Raw genomic sequence first — 22,723 nt, 5'->3', positions numbered from 1 at the left:
GGTATCTCAGTGGGCAAGCACTTTAAAACCGTCATTAATGTGGACTAGCACAAGCAGCCACACAGGCATGCACATGCGCGCACACACACACACGTAGATATGTAAGCGCGGTAATCTTGAATGCAACATTAAACCCAAATTTTACTGAAAATTGAGCAGACTGTTACGATTACAGTAAGGAAGACATACATCTTATCCCTGATCACAGCTTCCTGGTACGCCTTCTACACATGGGAGTGCATCCCACACTTAAACCATTTAAGATTCAATTAAACTTCAAATTTTTAAGCTTTGCTAATAATCAAACCACTTAACTTAATTAACTTACTTAATCTAGCGGAAGTCTCCATTTCACAGACATGCCATCTCCCTGACATTCAAACATAACATTTTTGGATGGATACAAACTTTAAGCCCTTCACATTTCATTTAAGCCCTCAAAAGTGAGGTTCCCACAAGTGAACGTGCGGCGATCTTGATGCTTCAGATTTATTTTTAAAGCATCTGTATGTTAAAAGGATTTTACATCTAGTTAAATACTGACATATGTGAAAGAGGTTTATGGAGGTTTAGGAAATTGGGGGAAGAGTTTATGACATTGCGGCATTAAGGATGCAGCTACTGTTCATAACTCGGTTTCTAGGCATGAAGATTTTCGCTGCAACCGCCCATAACTGTCTGTTTATCGTCAAATCACCCCAACATAGCATATGCTCTGGACTTTATTTATTTTTCGCCTCACTTTCAGACATTATAAGGAGACAATTATTTTAATTATATGAATGTTCAATTTGAGCAAAGCTAACAGAGTCACGTGGACTGGTGTGGTGGATTAATTAGTTGTCCTGCTGTTTGTGACATATTTGAAGCTGATGTGGAGTTTGTAATGTTGGATATGATGTGATTATAATGATGTCAAGTTGGGGGTGTCCTGAATGTTATAATATGTTGTTATTAACATTAGGTTGCTATGGAAACATGTTATTTACTGAGTGGATTATTCACAATTTAGGGCCACACTTTCCTTGGTTATATGTACAGATTTTTGCTTACCAATTTGATGGGTCAATTGATGTAAAGATTTGCGTGTGCAGCTCACTAGTTTATTTGGCGTGAGGTTGTTTGGGTTGGTTAGTTTGGTGGCAATAATAATAATGATAATAATAAAAATAATAAAAATAATAATAATAATATTCAGATGATGATGATGATGATGATGAAGGAGAATTATTGAAGAGAGGAGGACAATGATAATCCATTCGTAGGGCTTTTTTTCCATCCTGGATATCATACTCAAAGAGCACAAAGAATTGTTAATTACTTATTTATATTATATTATTTATATTATTTATTTATATTATACTTTACTTTAATATGCAGGATTTCAAATATTTTTGTTAACATATCTCAAACAATGCATTTGATCAATTATTAGTCAAAAGGTTAATTGTTACTCAAACTTAGTATGTACATTAAAGTTGGTCAAATAAAATAAAAAAATATAAATTTTAATTTCTAATTGTGTATTTTCAGAGCTAAAAATGTAAAAGTGTTGCCAAAGATAGATCTCTGCACTTGTAACTATTAACAGTAATACACAACACAAATGTTGGTTAGAAAGCTTGAACCCATATGCATGAGGTTTGACTTTAAAATGTAAATAGTTGAAGTATTAGTGTTATGTTTATTTGTGTTTAATATTTATAAAATGTTCAATTGTTTATATTGCATGCTTTGTACATTTAAAGACAGACTAGATCTGATTACTAGTAAATATTGAACTTTTGTTAATTTTATTTATATATTGATAGAGTAAATATTCAGTTACTTCAGGATGAATGAATTTTCATATCTGATATTAAATTCCTTTTTTTTATTTACTGATTTTCTTCAAAACATTTGCCTCCAACTTGACATGGAATAGTATGTGTTAAATATTGATACCATCTTTACCCAAATGAATCAATAAAGCAGTTGTTTCATGATTCACCTTTACGTGACTGAGTCCTATGACATGTGGACTTCCCACAAGTAACCCTCCCATTTCTCTGCTGACTCGGACAAAACAGACTATGCCAGACCATGCCATACAGAAGTTTACCAATCACATCAATAAAATCTTAATAATTTATTCCCCCATCTGACCACACCATATCTACCAGGGCGATATAGCCTCATAATGCCCCTTTAACCAATACAACAGGAGCTTGAGTTATCCCTTGGTAGTCTGTTGTGCTGCTGCTGCTGCTTGGCAGACATGTCTGAAACTCTAGGCAGTGCCGGCTGCTTATATATGCAGAGAGCCCTGAACAAGCATACCGCCTGTGTATTACCCAGCTGCTATTCTGCACTGTAGATGGTGTTGTAGGGTAGAATGTTATGGTTGAGCCCGTTGTGAGACCCTCTCTCTGTCTCTCTCTCCCTCTGTCCTTAAGATAGGATTTCAAGCTGAATACACGACAATACCTCCATCCTCTTCAAGGTTGGTGTTTGCATGTGGAATTTCTCCAAGTATTGATTCATGCTCGATTCACATATAAGTATAGGTGATTCATTGATTATTTTATACTATTGCTCCAAGTTCTCTGCCTGTGTAGTTATGTCGTAGTATTTGCTATTTTCATCCAGGGCATTCCTTGCTCCACGTGCTCCTTGTGCTCTACATAAGCATCCTAATCCAACACCTTGATACAGTGGGTCTTGTGATTTCAGTAGGTAAAATTGTTCAATTCCATTTACATTTTCTCAGGTGAAGCAATCTGAGATTGGCCACTTAAGCTGTGACAGAGACTGTGATTGGTCACATAAGCTGTGTCAGAGACTGTGATTAATCAGTTTGGACAGGTAGAATATGGCAGAAGAGCCAGATTTTTTTAAACCTCATCCCAACCCTAAACCTAGGGTAAAGAATTCATTCTTTGACGTTGTACCTGACGCCTATTCAAGTAAGTCGCTAGAATTTACTGGCGATCAGAAGAAGAAGAAGGAACCAGAGGCGGAACCAGACAAGGCGGAAGAGGAACCGGAAAAGATGGAAGAGGAACCAGTTCCGGTGGAGGAGATAATAGCTCCACAACAATATGTCGTGGTGGAAGCCAAACCGTGGGACCGTGGTGATGAGGTAACTACTGCATGACGTGTGTTGATATACGGTACCAATATACACTGTGGTGATATACGGTACCAATATACACTGTGGTGATATACGGTACCAATATACACTGTGGTGATATACGGTACCAATATACACTGTGTTGATATACGGTACCAATATACACTGTGGTGATATACGGTACCAATATACACTGTGGTCATATACGGTACCAATATACACTGTGGTGATATACGGTACCAATATACACTGTGTTGATATACGGTACCAATATACACTGTGGTGATATACGGTACCAATATACACTGTGGTGATATACGGTACCAATATACACTGTGGTCATATACGGTACCAATATACACTGTGGTGATATACGGTACCAATATACACTGTGGTGATATACGGTACCAATATACACTGTGGTCATATACGGTACCAATATACACTGTGGTGATATACGGTACCAATATACACTGTGGTCATATACGGTACCAATATACACTGTGGTCATATACGGTACCAATATACACTGTGGTCATATACGGTACCAATATACACTGTGGTGATATACGGTACCAATATACACTGTGGTGATATACGGTACCAATATACACTGTGGTGATATACGGTACCAATATACACTGTGGTGATATACGGTACCAATATACACTGTGGTGATATACGGTACCAATATACACTGTGGTGATATACGGTACCAATATACACTGTGTTGATATACGGTACCAATATACACTGTGGTGATATACGGTACCAATATACACTGTGGTGATATACGGTACCAATATACACTGTGGTCATATACGGTACCAATATACACTGTGGTCATATACGGTACCAATATACACTGTGGTCATATACGGTACCAATATACACTGTGGTGATATACGGTACCAATATACACTGTGGTGATATACGGTACCAATATACACTGTGGTGATATACGGTACCAATATACACTGTGGTGATATACGGTACCAATATACACTGTGGTGATATATGGTACCAATATACACTGTGGTGATATACAATACAAATATACACTGTGGTGATATACGGTACCGATATACACTGTGGTGATATACGGAACCAATATACACTGGTGATATACGGTACCGATATACACTGTGGTGATATACGGTACCAATATACACTGTGGTGATATACGGTACCAATATACACTGTGGTGATATGTGGTACCAATATACACTGTGGTGATATACGGTACCAATATACACTGTGGTGATATACGGTACCAATATACACTGTGGTGACATACGGTACCAATATACACTGTGGTGATATATGGTACCAATATACACTGTGGTGATATGTGGTACCAATATACACTGTGGTGATATACGGTACCAATATACACTGTGGTGATATACGGTACCAATATACACTGTGTTGATATACGGTACCAATATACACTGTGGTGACATACGGTACCAATATACACTGTGGTGATACAGTGCGGTGATATACGGTACCAATATACACTGTGGTGATATACGGTGGTGATATATGGTACCAATATACACTGATATCTGGTACCAGTAAACACAGTGATATACAGTACTGATATACAATGTGGTGATATACGGTACCAATATACACTGTGTTGATATACGGTACCAATATACACTAATATACACTGCGGTGATATATGGTTCCAATATGCGATGGTAAAAAATAGTGTGTCCTTGTTATCCCAACACCGCGTTTCACACAGCAATCACAGCACTATTACTGTCGGAAGTCTGGTATAGGTCTGAGGTTTGAATCCCATGACGTGACTCGGAATTCCTATGGCCACTACATACAAGACACATACTGGTGATCATTATGATTCAAATGGAGGTGACCATTACTGTGTATCAACTGTCATAGTGAATGAATGAATGAATGAATGAATGTACAGTTCCAAATCACATTACATTTCAGAAGTGGGACTGTCTTCACATGATATTTTGCATCCAGTGAAAGTAGCAGTCAGGAGACTGTGTAGGACATTTGTATAGATGTATAAAGGTGTGTGTACATGGTGTCAATAAGATTAATATTAGTGAAGTCACTGTCTGAGTGTTGGCAGTCCTCAGGACCTGTAAGTAGAGCTGTGTGTAAATGAAGGGATGAACTTCATATTGAAACAGAAGTAACTTAAATTGTGTGAATTTTTCAGATAATGCATTCATTGATTGATGATGTTGTCAAATCTTAGTACATGTTAAAGGTTTGTGTACATGATCCATCACAGAGCTGACACTTCCACATGGAGTGCTCAAGTGTAATCCTTGTACCAGCGTCTATCTTAAGAATCACCCTGTCCCTGGATCTATAGGCTGTGAATCATCCTGATTTATTGGAGATTTAGTTTTGGTGCACTTTTCATACTTGTCTGCCCCAGTGGATATCTCATGGTTCAGTGTTAGCTGAATATTGAAAGGTCAAGAAAACTGTGATTGTGTGGGGATGGTATCGGCCAGCTCTCCAATAAGCTCACATTCAGTACACTGTTGTGATTGGTCAGCCTCAATATGACACCTCGGTTGATTACGGCTGATATAACACACTGTTATGACTCAGGAGATTATGACATCTTTTCATATCGAAAAAACAATAATGTCAATAGTTTTCTGTATGGATCATTAAACACATGTAATACTTACTGCAATTGCCGTAATAATTGCCTTGGGCGCTTAGAAAATGACAAAGAGGCACTTATCAAAAATCATACAGGATGAGTCAGATTTGTTTCTTTTCATGAAGTGGTAGTGAACTAACATAGTTCAAATGTCAATTATTTACCTGTCCTGTTTTCTGTAAAAATGTTTAACGTAGACAAGAAAATACAGACTGTCATTTACATTTTCCGTCTTATAGACTACTTACATATTGGTGTAGAAGTTTGTCAGGGGTGCTTTTTGGATCAGGGTGTTTGATACGGTGAATATGGGATATGTGAGAATATGTTATTGTTTACTCAATTCAGGTAGTAGTTTATTGCAGGTTGTTGTTTTTTATTTTTGATTGAACCGGTATGCTGACTGTCTGCTAATGATAGGGTGACGATGATATCAGATCATAATGAAAGAGTCTAATTACTTTACTATGTACAGTAAACTACGGTTAAAACAAACTCAAAGGGACCTCTAAGTTTATTCGATATAACCGTAGTTTGTTATAAGCATATAAACAGCATATATACAGCAAATGGCCGGACCCCAAAATATGTTCCTTATATCCATCAGTTTGTTATAAGCGTGTTCATTATAACCATAGTTTACTGTATATAATTTACTTTGGAACATATTTTAAAGGGGGACTTCACAGTCTGATACCCCTTTGCTTATGTTTTAGATGTTGTAATTAGCACAATTGTGAACATGAGACATGGTGGGTATGTTAGAACAAGCATTAACTATGTGATTGAGTTACATTCAATGTTGAGTTATCCCACTGTCAATGTGGATATATTATGACTGGATTTATTATTGCTCAGGATCCATTTTAACCAGGTTTTGTTTGTTGTTTAACGCCGCACTCAGCAATATTCCAGCTATATGATGGCGGTCTGTAAATAATCGAGTCTGGGCCAGACAATCCAGTGATTGACATCATGAGCATCAATCCACGCAATTGGGATACAATGACATGCATCAACCAAGTCAGCAAGCTTGACCACCCGATCCCATTAGTCGCCTCTTACGACAAGTGTAGTCGCCTTTTACGGAAAGCATGGGTTGCTAAAGACCAATTCTACTCCTGATCTTCACGGGTCTTAATCCGAGTGGAATCAAACACTACTTGTTACTTGTTTATGTGAAGATCAGTTTGAATCAAACAGAATATGTCTTGTCCCTTTAGATGAACCAGGGGAGTGGGGTTGCCTAGTGGTTAAAGCATTAGCTCGTCACGCTGAAGAGCCGGGTTCGATTCCCGACATGGTTACAATGTGTGAAGCCCATTTCTGGTGTCCCTGGTCGTGATATTGCTGGAATAGTGCTAAAAGCGGCGTAAAACTATACTCACTCACTCACTCACTCACTCACTCACTCAGCTACAACAGATGGATCTCGACAGTGCTCCGTCTAAATTGGCTTCTTTCAAAATTCCCTTTCTGTCCCCCCCCCCCCCCCAAAGTTTATAAGTCCCTACCTTGATGAACTCTCATTCGCTCACTGATTGATTGGGTAGCCAGCACGTCGCTGACTCACTCAACAAAATGGTTAATTGCTGATTAATTACTTAATGGCTGTTGTGCAATCAATGTGAGTTAGACAGGAATTGCAATGCTATTAGATATGGGAGGAATGACTGACCCAGAGTGTGCTTCAGAAAATATTGATAGTATTTGTTGGTCTGCCTTATCTTTGAAATAATACAAAGTTTAAACATGTTTAATTATTTCATTATTTAATCAATTATTATTCTTTATTATTAATAATTTGTTGATCTGCTGTTTATAGCCAAATCATTAATAAATTACAAAGTTGTATTGTTTAATTATTTAATTAACAACTTTAATGTTTTGGGGATTAGGAATACATTCGTTTTGCAATATTTTGAAATTCATATTTGTGTATGTCATGAGTACCTGCCATGAATCTAGATATGTTTTTCTGAAAGAAGGCTGTGGCCATTTCTGAGTTCACAGAATAGGTCGGGAAAACGAATAAATAGCTTTAGTAGACTAGCATTTAGTCCCTGAAATGAATATATATGACAGATAAAAACAGCTGTTAATTATAGTTATGAAATATGATAAAAAGGAGCCCAGAGACACTGTAATCTAGACTTGCTAGATATAATAGACTAAGTGCATCGGTATATTTGTTTTATGGTCTGTACGACAGACGAAGCTTTGAGGAACACAACAATATATGGGAAGACTCCCCAGGGAGCTGAGAATGTTTTTTGAACTGATATGTTGTGCTTTGAGCGTGAACCTCTGATCATCGTGTGGAGTCCTGTGCTTTATAAATCAACAGAAGTCATCATCATCATCATCATCATCATCATCATCATCATCATCATCATCATCATCAATTGCATATGTTTCTAGGTTTGTCAGCACCATACCCGTGCTCGTGGGTTTCACCAAAGTGGTAAACGTCTGAGACCTGCATCACTTTTGGCTTTCCTCCCACATTAAGCTGACATGCCATGATATAATTGGAATACTGTTAAAAGCGGCGTAAAACCCAACTCACTCACTCACTCACTCATCTATTGCAAGACCCAAGAAGGTTAGAATAGGTCTTCAGCAACCCATGCTTGCCGTAAAAGGCGACTATTCTTGTCGTAAGAGGCGACTAACGGGATCGGGTGGTCAGGCTCGCTGACTTGGTTGATGCATGTCATCGTATTCCACTTGCATGGATCGATGCTCACAATGTCAAGGCCGTCGTCATACAGCTGGAATGTGGCTGAGTGTGGCGTTAAGCTGCAAACAAACAAACATCTATTTTAAAAGGTAAAAAATCATTTCATATTTGGAGATTGTAAGCAGTTAAAAATAAATGAAGACAACAGGTAAATACAGGAATTGTGTGTCCAACATGTTCCTCCTACTTGTGTTGGAAACACCAAGGTGTGACGACATCGACATCAGCCACTACAACATCAGCAAAGTAACGTGGAATCAACCATCAACACGTTCATACTGATACCAGCGCAGATCTTATGTTTTTACCTGATTAACGTGCACAGTTGTCAAAGTGTCGTGTTAAAACTTGTCTCGGGAGGAAACAGTTGGTTATAAAGTGACGGGCAGCATGTTAGCTGATTTCTTGTGGGACTTGACAGAGAGGTCTAATGAGTTCGGAGTAACATGTAATGTGAGGTACGCATGGTACTGCTGAGGCAGTACTGCCGGATCTGTTCCTGCGTGATGGGTAGTAATTATTCATCTATGAATGAACTAGACTCAGCGGTATTTTTGTCAGCAGGTAGGGAGGTCCCGGGCTGGTAGTCCCGGGTCAGAAACTGACAGTGGTCAACTCAACCCATCTTCATTGTAGTGTTAATGGCTGGAACATTTGATATTCTTGAAGGGTGGGAGCTGATTTCAAAATGATAACATATTTCAGAGAATAATAATGGTCTGAGTATATTTCTTTATGAATTGTTTTGGTTACAGAGATAACTTCAACAGTTTCTCTGTCCACTAGTTTTATCAGAAGCACATTCCTATTACTGGAGGGGGCCCTCCCTTCATTTACTCCTCAACAGAATGACACATTATAGCAATATACCTACCGCCAAAAGAAGCATGAATACCATACATATTGGGTAATATATGAAGACTTACTCATATTCAAGAGATATTAGATTGGTTCATTGCACAAACAAACTTACTGGTATGTTGTGTGAACCGAAGCTCATGAACGCATCACATGTGACGTCATAGATCCATGACTCGAGATGCATCATTTGTCTCATGCAGGATTAGCGTGTAAGGTTTGGAAATCATGTGCAGCATATTGTTGCCTGTCCCTGCCCGACAGGTGGTCCTTTACTTCTTTTGAGTTGTATATTCGCCTAAAGTCACCATGACTGACCTTTTAAGGTCACTTCAGTTGTGTCATGTATAAAATAATTATTCAATAGGCGTGAGAGATCAAATTGTTTATTTTGATTATATGTTGACTCTGAGGACGACCAGGTTGGAAATCATATCAGGCAACAGAAGCTTTACATCTACATTGTGAAATAACTTGAGATACCATTTTCATTAAAAAAATACCTAATTTTGGAAAAACAGGGATGTACTTTAAGAGAGAGTTCAAGCCAAATGTCAGTCTAAATGGATTTGCGTTATTGGTTAAACTTGAATTATAAAATATATCATTATGGCAAAATATGTGTCAGTTTTTCACATGACACCACATCTTGACTAAGGCTGGAATTGGGCAATGGTGAGTAGTCTCTCTTCAGATAGGTCTGTTGTATTGCACAAGAACATCGCCCATCACAAACTACATAGCAATGTCAGCATAGACACCAGGAGTTCATCCAACCAATCCACAATTCAGTTCAGACAAGTGGTAACATAGCCACAACCTTCCAGCATTTCACTCAATTCACAAGCATGTCAAACTCTGTGATCTATCAATATTCCTGTAACTGAAATTGTACAGGACTGTGGCCATGCTTGATGGAGCATGTGGGTTGCCATGTGTCAGTGTACAGTGTAGCCTCCTGATTACACACACTACACTACACTGCACACATATTGATTACCTGACATAGTTAAACAATCCATGGTTAAACTGTGCAGCTATTGGGAGGCTATCTGTGCAACATTGTTGCCTTGGCCAGATATCTCCTCCCTGTCAGTGTATGATATAGGTGTTATTTCCTGCAGGAGTGCATGCATTATTAGTCTGTTAAAGTATGTTGCATCTGCTTGCCAACTTGGAGAGGAACTAACATTCCACATATCACTTTTTTTTCTAACTCATCAGTTAGTGCAGACTTGGCATTTCAAACTTGTTTAACATTGTAAGCGTGATATTTCTTTTCCAAATGGAATGTTTCAGCTTCGTTATAACAAAACAAATGATTTGCTTTACCAAATGGTTGGGATTCATCATCCTCACTATCATAATTATCACACCCTTCTGCATCAATAACTGTACAAGTGTGGATATTATCATTATCATCACCATCACCACCACCATCATCCCCACAACCATCACATTATCATCATCACCATCATCATCAACAATATCAATAATTAGTTGTCACCACCACTGCCATTATCATCATATTATCAATCATCACCATCAGCGCCATTATCATCATCACCATCACCATCATCATCAACAATATCAATAATCAGTTGTCACCACCACTGCCATTATCATCATATTATCAATCATCACCCCCACCACCACTGCCATTATCATCATATTATCAATCATCACCATCACCGCATTATCATCATATTATCAATCATCACCATCACCGCATTATCATCATCACCACCATTATCATCATCACCATCACCATCATCATCAACATTATCAATATTCAGTTGTCATCATCATCATTATCATCATAATCATCATTGTCACTGCAATTATCATCATCCTCATCGCCACCATCCTCCTCCTCCACCTCATCATCATCATCATCATCACCACCATCATCATCACCACATTATAAATCATCAGTTGTCATCATCGTTATCCCCCTGACTTCGTACCTGCTGTGTCAGCAAGAGAGTAATAATCAATATTCCCCTATCATCCTATTCACTGAACCAGACACATCTCAAATATAATCAATTATTTTAAACTAAGAAACATTTTAATCTCCTCCCCATTGAGGACAACAATGGAAGTTGACAGCCATCTGACCGTCCCTGACTAAGGTAGCGTCTTCAGTGATGAAAACATCAATACATAATTGATGTCGCACACACGTGTGACTCAGGCTGTCTGACCTCCGTCTTACTGCAGCTTTACTCCACAGTATAGTCGCGTGGCCAGATTTCCAATTGCGACACAGATTCACACTTGTTGCAGCAGAATGGTAACCCATCTATTCTTCTATTCTCTAATTATTCCTCAAATAGCATGGAATCCTTGACCCTTTTTAGCTTTCCTTTGATGCCGGGGGCATATTGATCATGTTGCATGATAGATGCTATGACGTAACTGTAATTAAAATTCCCCTGGATTTACCGAGCTGGCAGCCATGTTGGCTCCTGTTTGTTACATCCAGGTAAACTGCAAGAATTCGGGGGAAATCGGCTCTGAGGAAGATTGGAATCATTCCAAACCTTCTCGGAGACAAGATTAGTTTCCCCGGAACATGGCATCCATCGTGATTCCGGTATTGTCAGGTGGTGGACATGGTTGGTCCTCAACATCTTTCTGAGTATCTTCATCAGCACATTCTGTCCCCTGGATACTGTAATATTAAAGGATTTAATTCCACAAATTTGGGATGGTTTTGAAAAGGGCCAACTCAATTTGACAAGAAATTCCCTGGATGTATGTGTGTCTGTGTCATGGGAAGGATGGCTGGTGGAGTGTGACCTGTTCATGTGATATATGGTCAATATGTTGGGGTCAATATCCTGTATTGAATTACATCATAAAATTATATAGACATTAACTGAATACATTCATGACATGTGTAGTGATCACCTCACCACATCCTGTATTAATTCTGATTTAACTAAAATAATATCAATCCAAATTTAACCTTGAATACATGACGTTTATGGATAGTTACTTCTTTTATTCTTTGTCACAACGTTTCAGACCTACTTGCTCTTTAAATCATCAGGTGAATGCTGAGTAAGTGCTCGTGTAAATGTGAGATCTGCTTTACTTTACATTTTAGAATTCCACCTGCCTTCAATATGTATATAAACACATTTCTTATTGTGTCTACAAATTCTTGTACGTATTTTCCCTATTTTCTCCTGAACAGAAGCCTTATACTTGGTGTTTGACATTTCTTTGCCAACAAACAAGACTTGGGACTGCCCACGACCCTCTGTATACATGTTCAGACTACTGTTACAAACTTGTGTGATAAATTATACATATTCCCACCACACCATAACACCAGTGCAGCCCCCACCATGTATACATATGCAATGTACAGTCAGGACTGTGCGTTACCTAATACATTTTCTGACCTCAACATAACACCAGTGCAGCCCCTAACATGTATACATTTACATTGTACAGACAGCGATCTGTATGGTAATTAAACATGTTTGGACCTCAACATATCCCAAGTGCAGCCCCAAACCTGTGTATTCTCTATGTTGTCTTGGTGGACCAGTAGCTTTGGCCAGATGTTGTTTTTAGACGAGGAAACAAAGCGAGGTTGGTGTTTGTATATTGTTGGGGGACAGTGAACGTCATCTGGCAGACAATCATGCCTCAAATTCTCCGATTCTTTCATCTTATTTTCAAATGCCACGGTGTGAAAGTTGAAGCTGCTGTAGGAAGTCAGAGGTGTTCACTTTAGTATTAGAAATAACCCTTCACCTGTCTGTTTCTGGGGGTGACATTTCAACAGTTGATGGGTCTGGACGATTGGGGGAGGGAGGACTGGAGTTTCATCAAACCTGAAATTTAAAATAACTGATTTATGATTAATGTACAGTCTTTACCACTTGTGTCCATCCAGACCTAGCTTCCTGGAGGGGTCTGTCCAGAATGTCTTGAAATGCTGCTAATCAGGATGATCTCACTGGGGACACGCCCATACTCGTGAACATGATTTACCAGTTTAACAGACTGCAATAAAGACTTATAAAACTTATTTGTTTAACAATCTATTTTGTCAGGCACACATACACGCAATCAGGCACACACCTGCATGCACACACACACACACACACACACACACACACACACACACACACACACACACACACACACACACACACACACACACACACACACACACACACACACACACACACACACACACACACACAAAGAGGACTATGGAAAGTGCTACAACATCCAACTAGGTGCCGTGGGGTAGTCTAATTATTAAAGCGTTTGCACGTCATGCCGAATACCTGGGTTCGATTCCCCACATTGGTTCAATTTCTGGTGTCCCAAGCCGGGATATTGCTGGAATATTGCTAAAGGTGGCGTAAAATCATACTCACTCACTCCTACTTGGTACCCTGTTTTACAACTTGTTTGAATGCACATCATCCTAAATCCTTGCCTTGAATTTCAGGAATCAATGTGTGGCTTGAAACACATACAGTAGCATAAGTCATAAATGTGATATCTTTTGGTTAACTGATCTTTAAAAGTAAGGATTTGATCAATTATATGTGGCTGAAATATTAGTTTACAAGTAAAGAAACAGTTGTTCTTAAATCAGTATTTCATCAGAAATGATAACGGGTGCCATTATATTATCATTTGAACTGACCTGAGGTCGGAATGACCTTTCATGCAGGTCTCAGTGACCCAGGGCATTAAACAATCCTGGAGTCATCTCATTGGGTGTGGGATTTCCCTTCTGTATACTTGTGTCTTGACATTTGAAGAAAATCATTAACCGGAATCAGTGCTACATGCATTAATAAGATAATATTTTTAAAATAAATATTTTATAATCTGTAAAACATGCTTAGTTTGGGTACTAATCTGATTTACGACTGAAAGGAATTGTTTATTGTTAAGGATGGGACTTTCTGGGGGAGTGGGAGAGGGGGATTTTGTTTCTTTTAGTCATTGCTTCAAGACATACATTTTTCTGTCTTATTTTTTGTAATTTCCAAAGCACATTTTCTTCAGGAAATACAGAATGACCACCTGACAATTTATTTATTAATTATTATTTTTTTATTGTTGGGTGTAGAGTGGGAGAAGCAGGGAGCTAAGATCTATTTTATTTTCAGTGTAATTTCTGAATTTTTTATGTTTATTTTTTGAAAGGTCAGCCTTTTAAGTCTTTCATATGCATTTAGAAGTTTGAAGAATATAAATGTATGACACTTTTTTTTGATACAACTTCTCATCATTCCTTGTAACGATGTTTTTTCAGGGCTTCTTTGCCACTTCAGTGCCTGACAAAGGGGCCAGAAGCACCCTTTACACCCAGCCATGTCATCATAGGAAGGCAATCCTAGAAATGCAGCATGAAATGTCAACTAAAAATGTGTCTTCTCGCCTTAGACGAGAAAGTCACCTATTCTTCATAATAATGCAACTTAGCTCCACTGCCATTTACAGTGTAGAAAAACATATGCAAATGAGAATAGAGTGTAACCGATATCTTAGTCCATCACCAAACCCAGTTAATAGGACATGAGAGAAGTCTATAGACAGTGCCCTGAAGGTGAATAGCTGCAAGACTGATGATGCAGTATATATATTAAACAATATTCACTCACTCACCCAACTGAATTTCAATAAGAGCTAGTAGAATATAAAACATTCCATTGACTCCAAAGGCTTTTACAAAATGAGTGCCGTGAGTGTGGCAGATGCTCGTAGTGTGTTCCTGTGTTGGGGGCATGTACAGGTGTTTATCTCGGACGTAGACCACATGGTGATGTTGTGACTGGACGGCCATGATCACCTCTCCCTCACCAGAGTCCCTCCTCTGCAACAGCCATTATTGGGGGGGGGGGGGGCTGTAAGTCTGGCAGCGATTCCCCTGAGCTGTAGGACTGACTCCAAGGTCAGATATACTGAAAGAAATTCCGTTTTGTATTTTCTTTGTGTTTGTTAGTTGTTCAATATTGCAGCTGTATGACGGTGGTCTGTAAGTAATCTAATCTGGACCAGATAATCCAGTGATTGATATTATGAGCAACATCCCATGCTGTCGCAGTTGATGAAACACCATGAACCAACTCACTGGGTCTAGTCACATGAAGCCACTCACGACCAGCATAGGTTGATGGAGACCTATTCTAACCTGGACTCCCTACAACCAGCATAGGTTGCTGGGGACTTATTCTAACCCGGACTCCCTACAACCAGCATAGGTTGCTGGGGACCTATTCTAACCCGGACTCCCTCCAACCAGCATAGGTTACTGGGGACCTATTCTAATCTGGACTCCCTACAACCAGCATAGGTTGCTGGGGACTTATTCTAACCCGGAATCCCTACAACCAGCATAGGTTGCTGGGGACTTATTCTAACCTGGACTCCCTCCAACCGGCATAGGTTGCTTGGGACTTATTCTAACCCGGAATCCCTACAACCAGCATAGGTTGCTGGGGACCTATTCTAACCTGGACTCCCTACAACCAGCATAGGTTGCTGGGGACTTATTCTAACCCGGACTCCCTACAACCAGCATAGGTTGCTGGGGACTTATTCTAACCCGGACTCCCTCCAACCGGCATAGGTTGCTGGGGACTTATTCTAACCCGGACTCCCTACAACCGGCATAGGTTGCTGGGGACCTATTCTAACCCGGACTCCCTACAACCAGCATAGGTTACTGGGGACCTATTCTAACCTCGACTTTCTACAACCAGCAAAGGTCACTGACATACGTAGTTAAGATTCTGGTTTTGTGCAAATGTTATTGTTCTAAAAGATAAATGATTAATTACAATACAGAACTTCAAAAGTTGTTATGATGGAGGACGTCAGTGATGGACCTAAATTTAGACTACTATAAATCTATTAATGTATTTTAGTTTGTTCTTCCAAAAGTGCAGCATATTATATTTATTTATTATTTTGAGTGAAAAGGTTTCAGAGGCAGGCTCTTATAAATTACTGTCATGGATGATAAAATCAAAGCAATGGAATTTCTTAATGGGGAAGTTAAAACTCTCAAATCCTGCAAATTGTGATCTTATCATAAGGACATTTGTGGAACTAGTACTTGGCACTGGAAGAATGTCAGAGTTAGTGTATTCAGAAACAGATGGGCATACAATTGATGGTCTCTCCTTGTCTGGAATCAACTGAAGAACCTGCTTCAGAGTGTGTAGACTTGCACAAGACTCTAAGGCAATAATTATTAGTCTTAATTATAATTTCTTGATTATATAAATAATAAAAACAAGTTGTCTGGCGTCCTTAGACTGAACACTTATCTAGACTTGCCTATTGTAAGGATAGAATTACTATACACCAAGTGACTCACTAGTCAGTACAGCCTTGGAGCAAGGCTATCAGGAGCTTTGTGCCCAGTCATTTGGGCTCCCTGGGTGAGACTCGGATTTAATACCATATTAAAAAGTCTTGTTTTATAACTTATAAAAACAGTGAGTAGGTAGGTCAAATGTTTAATTTTATTTCCCAAGCATTCATGATAATACAGATGTTGAGTATGGTTTCTATTTAAACATTTATTTTTTGTCATTAAAAAAATGGTGCGCATACTGTGTAAATCCGCTTAGCAAACTGGATTTACGCAAAATGTGGACATCGGTCTTTACGTTTATAACTCCATAAACACAAAAACATATTGAAGTCAATTTGTATGAATAAATATGTGAACAATAATAACAATATAGGTCCATGTTGTAGACAAAAGTATGAAATCAGTGACATCTTTCAAAGCAATAATACAACACGAGCCCTCCCCTTTCTGTTATCGTTGGTTGGTTGGTTGGTTGGTTGGTTGGTTGGTTTGTTCGTTCGTTGTTTAATGCCGCACTCGGCAATATTCCAGCTATATGACGGGGGGCTGTAAATAATGGCGTCTGGAGCAGACAATCCACTGATTCATGTCATGAGCATTTGGGATTGATGACATGTATCAACCAAGTCTGACCACCCAATCCTATTAGTCACTTCTTACGACAAGCATAGTCACCTTTTACAGCAAGCATGGGTTGCTGAAGACCTGTTCTACCCTGGATCTTCACGGTAGCCATTCTTTTATGAGCCAATCAGGAAACAGTAGTCTGTTAGTGGGCATGGCCTAATATTCCATCGGTTTGTGGAAACATAAACATCCCATGGAATCACTTGCAATTTATTTATCATTGCGTGGCCTAAACACTTGGCTGAATTTACTTGACCAGACTGGCCAGTCGGACATTATTTATGAAAGGGGTTCAAGTGGTCTTCCACAAGATTCCCAGTCCTGGAAACAGGAGGTTCAGACTGAGGTCACTCCTTCCTGATGTGGTTCCTATGTCGGAGAAGAAATGGCTCTTCATGCTCTACTGCTACTCTGAATCTGTGTCAAATAAAATAAGATATATGTATGAAGACCTTCCTACCTCAATATAGGCTGAAATAGACCAACTTGTGCCTCTCGAATCTTTACAAGGCTTTTTTGAAATAAAATATTCCGGTTTATGTTGATTTTGATTATTAAACTTGTATGTCCTTTGTTTCTTACAAAAGAAACATTGAGGTTGCTGCTTGATTTGATTTTATAGCTAATGATAATAATGATTATAGTAATGGGCATATTTATAATGTGTTAACTACACCCCTACAGCTCAACGTGCTACGTATACCCTGATCCGTGGATCAGTGTGATCAGAGTTTCATTCTCATCTCCCTGGGGAAATAGAAGGTTAACCGTCACATGACCATCTCATCCTACCGGGTACCCATTCACTGCTGGGTGCAGTCATATTGATCCATTCCTTGAGTATAGGCTCTTTGCAAAGCCCAGAGTGTGAAGGAAAACAATCATGCCAAAAAAAGCGTTTGAGTCTGCTAGCCCGAACTTGACTCTTAGCATTATGTCTGGCACATTTTAGTGTGTTCACATGGTATTTTATCAGCTGATCTTACTAGACCGAACAGAATTTTACTAGACTTGGGCTTCGGACTTGTGGCTAAAGTCGCAGACTGGGAATGTAAACTGCCAAAGGTTTTCAGGTGATAGCTGGTTGCAGGAGTAGAAACATGTCATTGTTTTTTTTTCTCCAAATGTTTGTTTGATTGTATTTGTTGTTGTTAAATGCCGCACTCAGCAATATTCGAGCTATATGACAGCGGTCTGTAAATAGTCGAGTCTGTGACAGACAACCCAGTGATTGACATCATGAGCATCAATCCACGCAATTGGGATACAATGACAAGCATCAACCAAGTCAGCGAGCCTGACCAACCGATCCCGTTAGTCTCCTCCCATGACAAACACTTTCCTGGCAGGCATGGGTTGTTGAAGGCCTATACTAACCTGGATCTTCACTCAGTCCCCCCCCCCCCCCCCCCCCCCCCCCCGAATGATGCCATAACAGCAAGACATGTGCTAGATAAACACAGAGCTGTCAGTTATGACATGTTTATGCTGAAACACTAAAGAAACAGTTCTTTTATAAGTAGAGCAAATACTTATTTCTCATGTATGCCTATTTTTAATGCATTTGCTGTACAAGCTCTTTTGCTGAGGAATTTGTAGCTATCGTGACTGACAAGGTGACGACCTGTTTTCTACTCCGCCCCCAGGTACAGAGGATTAACCCCTTCCCTTCCCTGTTATCCCGGTCATATTCCTGAAACTGTCATTGAACCTCATTAACCCTTTCTATCTCGAATTTCCTTCATTTTGTTACAAAGAATATTTTATAGTGAGTGAATATTCCAGCTGTATGACGGCGGTCGGTTTAATATCAAGTCTGGACCAGACAATCCAGTGATTGACATCATGAACCTCGATCCATGCAAATGGACATGCATCAACCAAGTTAGCGAGCCTGACAACCCAAATCCGTTAGTCGCCTCTTATGACAAACATATGATAGTGAGTGAGTTAGTTAATATTTAATGTTGTATCAGCATTGCGTCCGCCATATGGTGATGATACAGAAATGGGGATTCTTTTCTTCGTTGACTTCAGCCATGCAAATAATTCCTTGCTCCCTCATTCAACTTTCATGTTTTCATCAATAGTTTTATTGTGAGCCTGACTAAGTCTGCTAACCTTGATAGAATTATTTGAAAATGTTATTGTTCGTGGAGCAACAGTCTTTCATTTTTACTGAAGTGGAAAGTTTGTCCTGAAGGAGACTTTTTGTAATGGCTTGTGTTTGTGCAGACCTGCACTGCCTGACATTGTGTAGGTCTACAGGAGGCCATTGAGGGGTAAGCCTTCTACACAAACGTGTGGATCAGAGCATGTAGCCTTGGCCTGTAAGTCAAGGGGTGGGTGAAGGTGACAGGATCCTACAGGACCAATGTTGATCTTACATAGGCTAGGATCTGGTGTGTTGACAGTCCTAGCAAGCTTCATTCAAGTAATTAAAAAAACACTGTCAATTTTGTGACGTCAGCAATGTGTCAATTATACAGCCTCATGATCTCAACTGGAGATGAGTTTGAGAGCATAAGACATTGTCTCCCTTTAATGAGGACAGGAGGACTGCCACTAGAGGGTGTGGGTGTGGGTGTGGGTGTGGGTGTGGGTGTGGGGTGATCTAATTGAGTTTTAATTATTATTGGGCACAGATCACTGGGCAACAGTTAAAAAGATAACACCAACATTCTTTCACAATGAGCCTAAAAAGATAAATACTTGTCTGAAGGGTGTTGCTCCATCAGTAAAATACTTTGAAAGCAATTTGATTTATTAACATTAAACACCATAAATGCTAAGGTTACACTCTTTCATGCTTTAAAACATCAACAGGCTGCCTGGCAATATTTTAAAATCATTGGATGAAAACCAAGACTATATACATGTAGGTGAATGATCTCTGAGAACCACTCAGACTATTTAGGTTTAAATTGTCACTGATCAGAACCAAGACTATATAGGTTTAAATTGTCTCTGATCAGAACCAAGACTATATAGGTTTAAATTGTCTCTGATCAGAACCAAGACTATATAGGTTTAGATGGTCCCTGATCAGAACCAAGACTATATAGGTTTAGATGGTCCCTGATCAGAACCAAGACTATATAGGTTTAGATGGTCCCTGATCAGAACCAAGACAATATAGGTTAAATTGTCCCTGATCAGAACCAAGACAATATAGGTTTAAATTGTCCCTGATCAGAACCAAGACAATATAGGTTTAAATTGTCCCTGATCAGAACCAAGACTATATAGGTTTAAATTGTCCCTGATCAGAACCAAGACTATATAGGTTTAGATGGTCCCTGATCAGAACCAAGACTATATAGGTTTCTGATGAGAACTCAGTGTTTTTGTTTCCCTGTCTCTCATGCAGACTTTAAGTGGATGTTGGAATGCATGAATACTTTGAGGTTTCAAGTAGAAGTCTCACAGCTTTCCAGTGACATTCTCACATATCAATAAGTTGTCTACTATGGTAATCTGAAGAATAAAGAACACCTGTAGCGTCGTCCATGTCCTGCATTATGTATGGGTTAATGTCATGACAGGTACACAGGTGGTCAGGCCGAGTATATCCTGTACAGGTGAATGATCAGTGGAAAAGTGTGGGGCTAGCTTGTGGGTAGTCGGTGGTAGGGGTGGGGCTAGCTTGTGGGTAGTCGGTGGTAGGGGTGGGGCTAGCTTGTGGGTAGTCGGTGGTAGGGGTGGGGCTAGCTTGTGGGTAGTCGGTGGTAGGGGTGGGGCTAGCTTGTGGGTAGTCGGTGGTAGGGGTGGGGCTAGCTTGTGGGTAGTCGGTGGTAGGGGTGGGGCTAGCTTGTGGGTAGTCGGTGGTAGGGGTGGGGCTAGCTTGTGGGTAGTCGGTGGTAGGGGTGGGGCTAGCTGTGAGGAGACGGAAGGGGGTTGGGCTAGCTTGTGGGCAGTTGGTGGTAGGGGTGGGGCTAGCTTGTGGGCAGTCGGTGGTAGGGGTGGGGCTAGCTGTGAGGAGTTGATAGAAGGGGTGGGGCTAGCTTGTGGGGAGTCTGTGGTAGGAGGTGGGGCTAGCTGTGAGGAGACGGAAGGGGGTTGGGCTAGCTTGTGGGCAGTTGGTGGTAGGGGTGGGGCTAGCTTGTGGGTAGTCATTGGAATGGGTGGGGCTAGCTGTGAGGAGACGGAAGGGGGTGTGGCTAGCTTTTGGGAGTTGATGGAAGGGGTGGGGCTAGCTTTTGGGGAGTCTGTGGGGCTAGCTTGTGGGTAGTTGGTGGTAGGGGTGGGGTTAGCTTGTGGATAGTCGTTGGAATGGGTGGGGCTAGGTTTGAGGAGACAGAAGGGGGTGGGGCTAGCTTTTGGAGAGTCGATAGAAGGGGTGGGGCTAGCCAGCTTGGAAAGAAACATTTCATACACCAAACTTAGTTCAAAGGAAGAGAACACATATTTTGGCATATTCTTAAGGGGTTTCTAATAATGCTATGCAGACATTAGTTGGTTTTCATTTCATTAACAATAATAACCTGTCAGGAGAGTGAAGAATGAGATGCTGAGACAGTCGTAAAACTTAAAACACACAAGATGTGGTGGGGTCCCCAGTGGTTCAAGTGTTTTCTGGCCACACTCCAAGCCCTGTTTGACATCTCTGTCACTACTGATATGTATGAGAAGCAAAAACCACAAAACTTTTCTTGGATAAATAGATGCAAAGAGGAACATTTGAGATTAATTCAGCAAAAACAACAAGAAGTGAAACATTTTTTTATATTTTTCACTAATACATTATGAAGTAGTGAGATCTGTATTTCAGGTTATCCTTATTAGAACAATTTACCTGCTCTACAAAAGGGTATAGAAAAAGTAAGGTTTGCACCAAAGCACCACAACATGTGCAAATATCACCACCACCACATGTGCAACAATCTGCACCTCACAATCAGGGACCTCATGAAGCAGGTCGGCCCTTAAAAGAACCATCCGGTCAACTCAACCCAGATAACAGGTCACCCATGATAACATTGAAACAACCATCCGGTCAACTCAACCCAGATAACAGGTCACCCACAATAACATCTGGTCAACTCAACCCAGATAACAGGTCACCCAAGATAACATTGAAACATCCATCCTGTCGACTCAACCGAGATAACAGGTCACCCACGATAACATTGAAACAACCATGTGGTCAACTCAACCCAGATAACAGGTCACCCACGATAACATTGAAACAACCATCCGGTCAACTCAACCCAGATAGCTGGTCACCCATGATAACAAACCCAAAAACTAATGAGAGGGGTAGCCTGTAGATAATACCAGTAGGTTCTTAATAGGGGGCACCTGCAGATGCAAGTTGTGACGAACTGATAGATAAGATAGTGGTTC

At 40.0% G+C, this 22,723-nt stretch overlaps 1 protein-coding gene across 3 annotated transcripts in view; it reads left to right on the top strand.

Moving 5' to 3' along the window:
• The first annotated feature begins 2,353 nt into the window (after nucleotides 1–2,353).
• Nucleotides 2,354–22,723, top strand: part of LOC139466840 (dihydropyrimidinase-like) — a 131,507-nt gene continuing 111,137 nt past the window's right edge. For 2 of the 3 annotated variants that reach the window (XM_071248552.1, XM_071248551.1), the window contains exons 1-2: nucleotides 2,354–2,482; nucleotides 2,750–3,121. In XM_071248552.1, the coding sequence (XP_071104653.1) occupies nucleotides 2,852–3,121 (270 nt within the window). In that variant the 5' untranslated portion in view covers nucleotides 2,354–2,482; nucleotides 2,750–2,851. Of the gene's footprint in view, nucleotides 2,483–2,749; nucleotides 3,122–11,595; nucleotides 11,675–22,723 lie in introns of those variants that run through there. The other variant, XM_071248558.1, reaches the window with a different exon arrangement.

The sequence above is a fragment of the Haliotis cracherodii genome, unplaced genomic scaffold (genome assembly GCF_022045235.1).
Source record: "Haliotis cracherodii isolate W230 unplaced genomic scaffold, xgHalCrac1.p SCAF_19, whole genome shotgun sequence".
Lineage (NCBI taxonomy): Eukaryota > Metazoa > Mollusca > Gastropoda > Lepetellida > Haliotidae > Haliotis > Haliotis cracherodii.
This window is presented reverse-complemented; position numbering and strand designations above follow the sequence as displayed.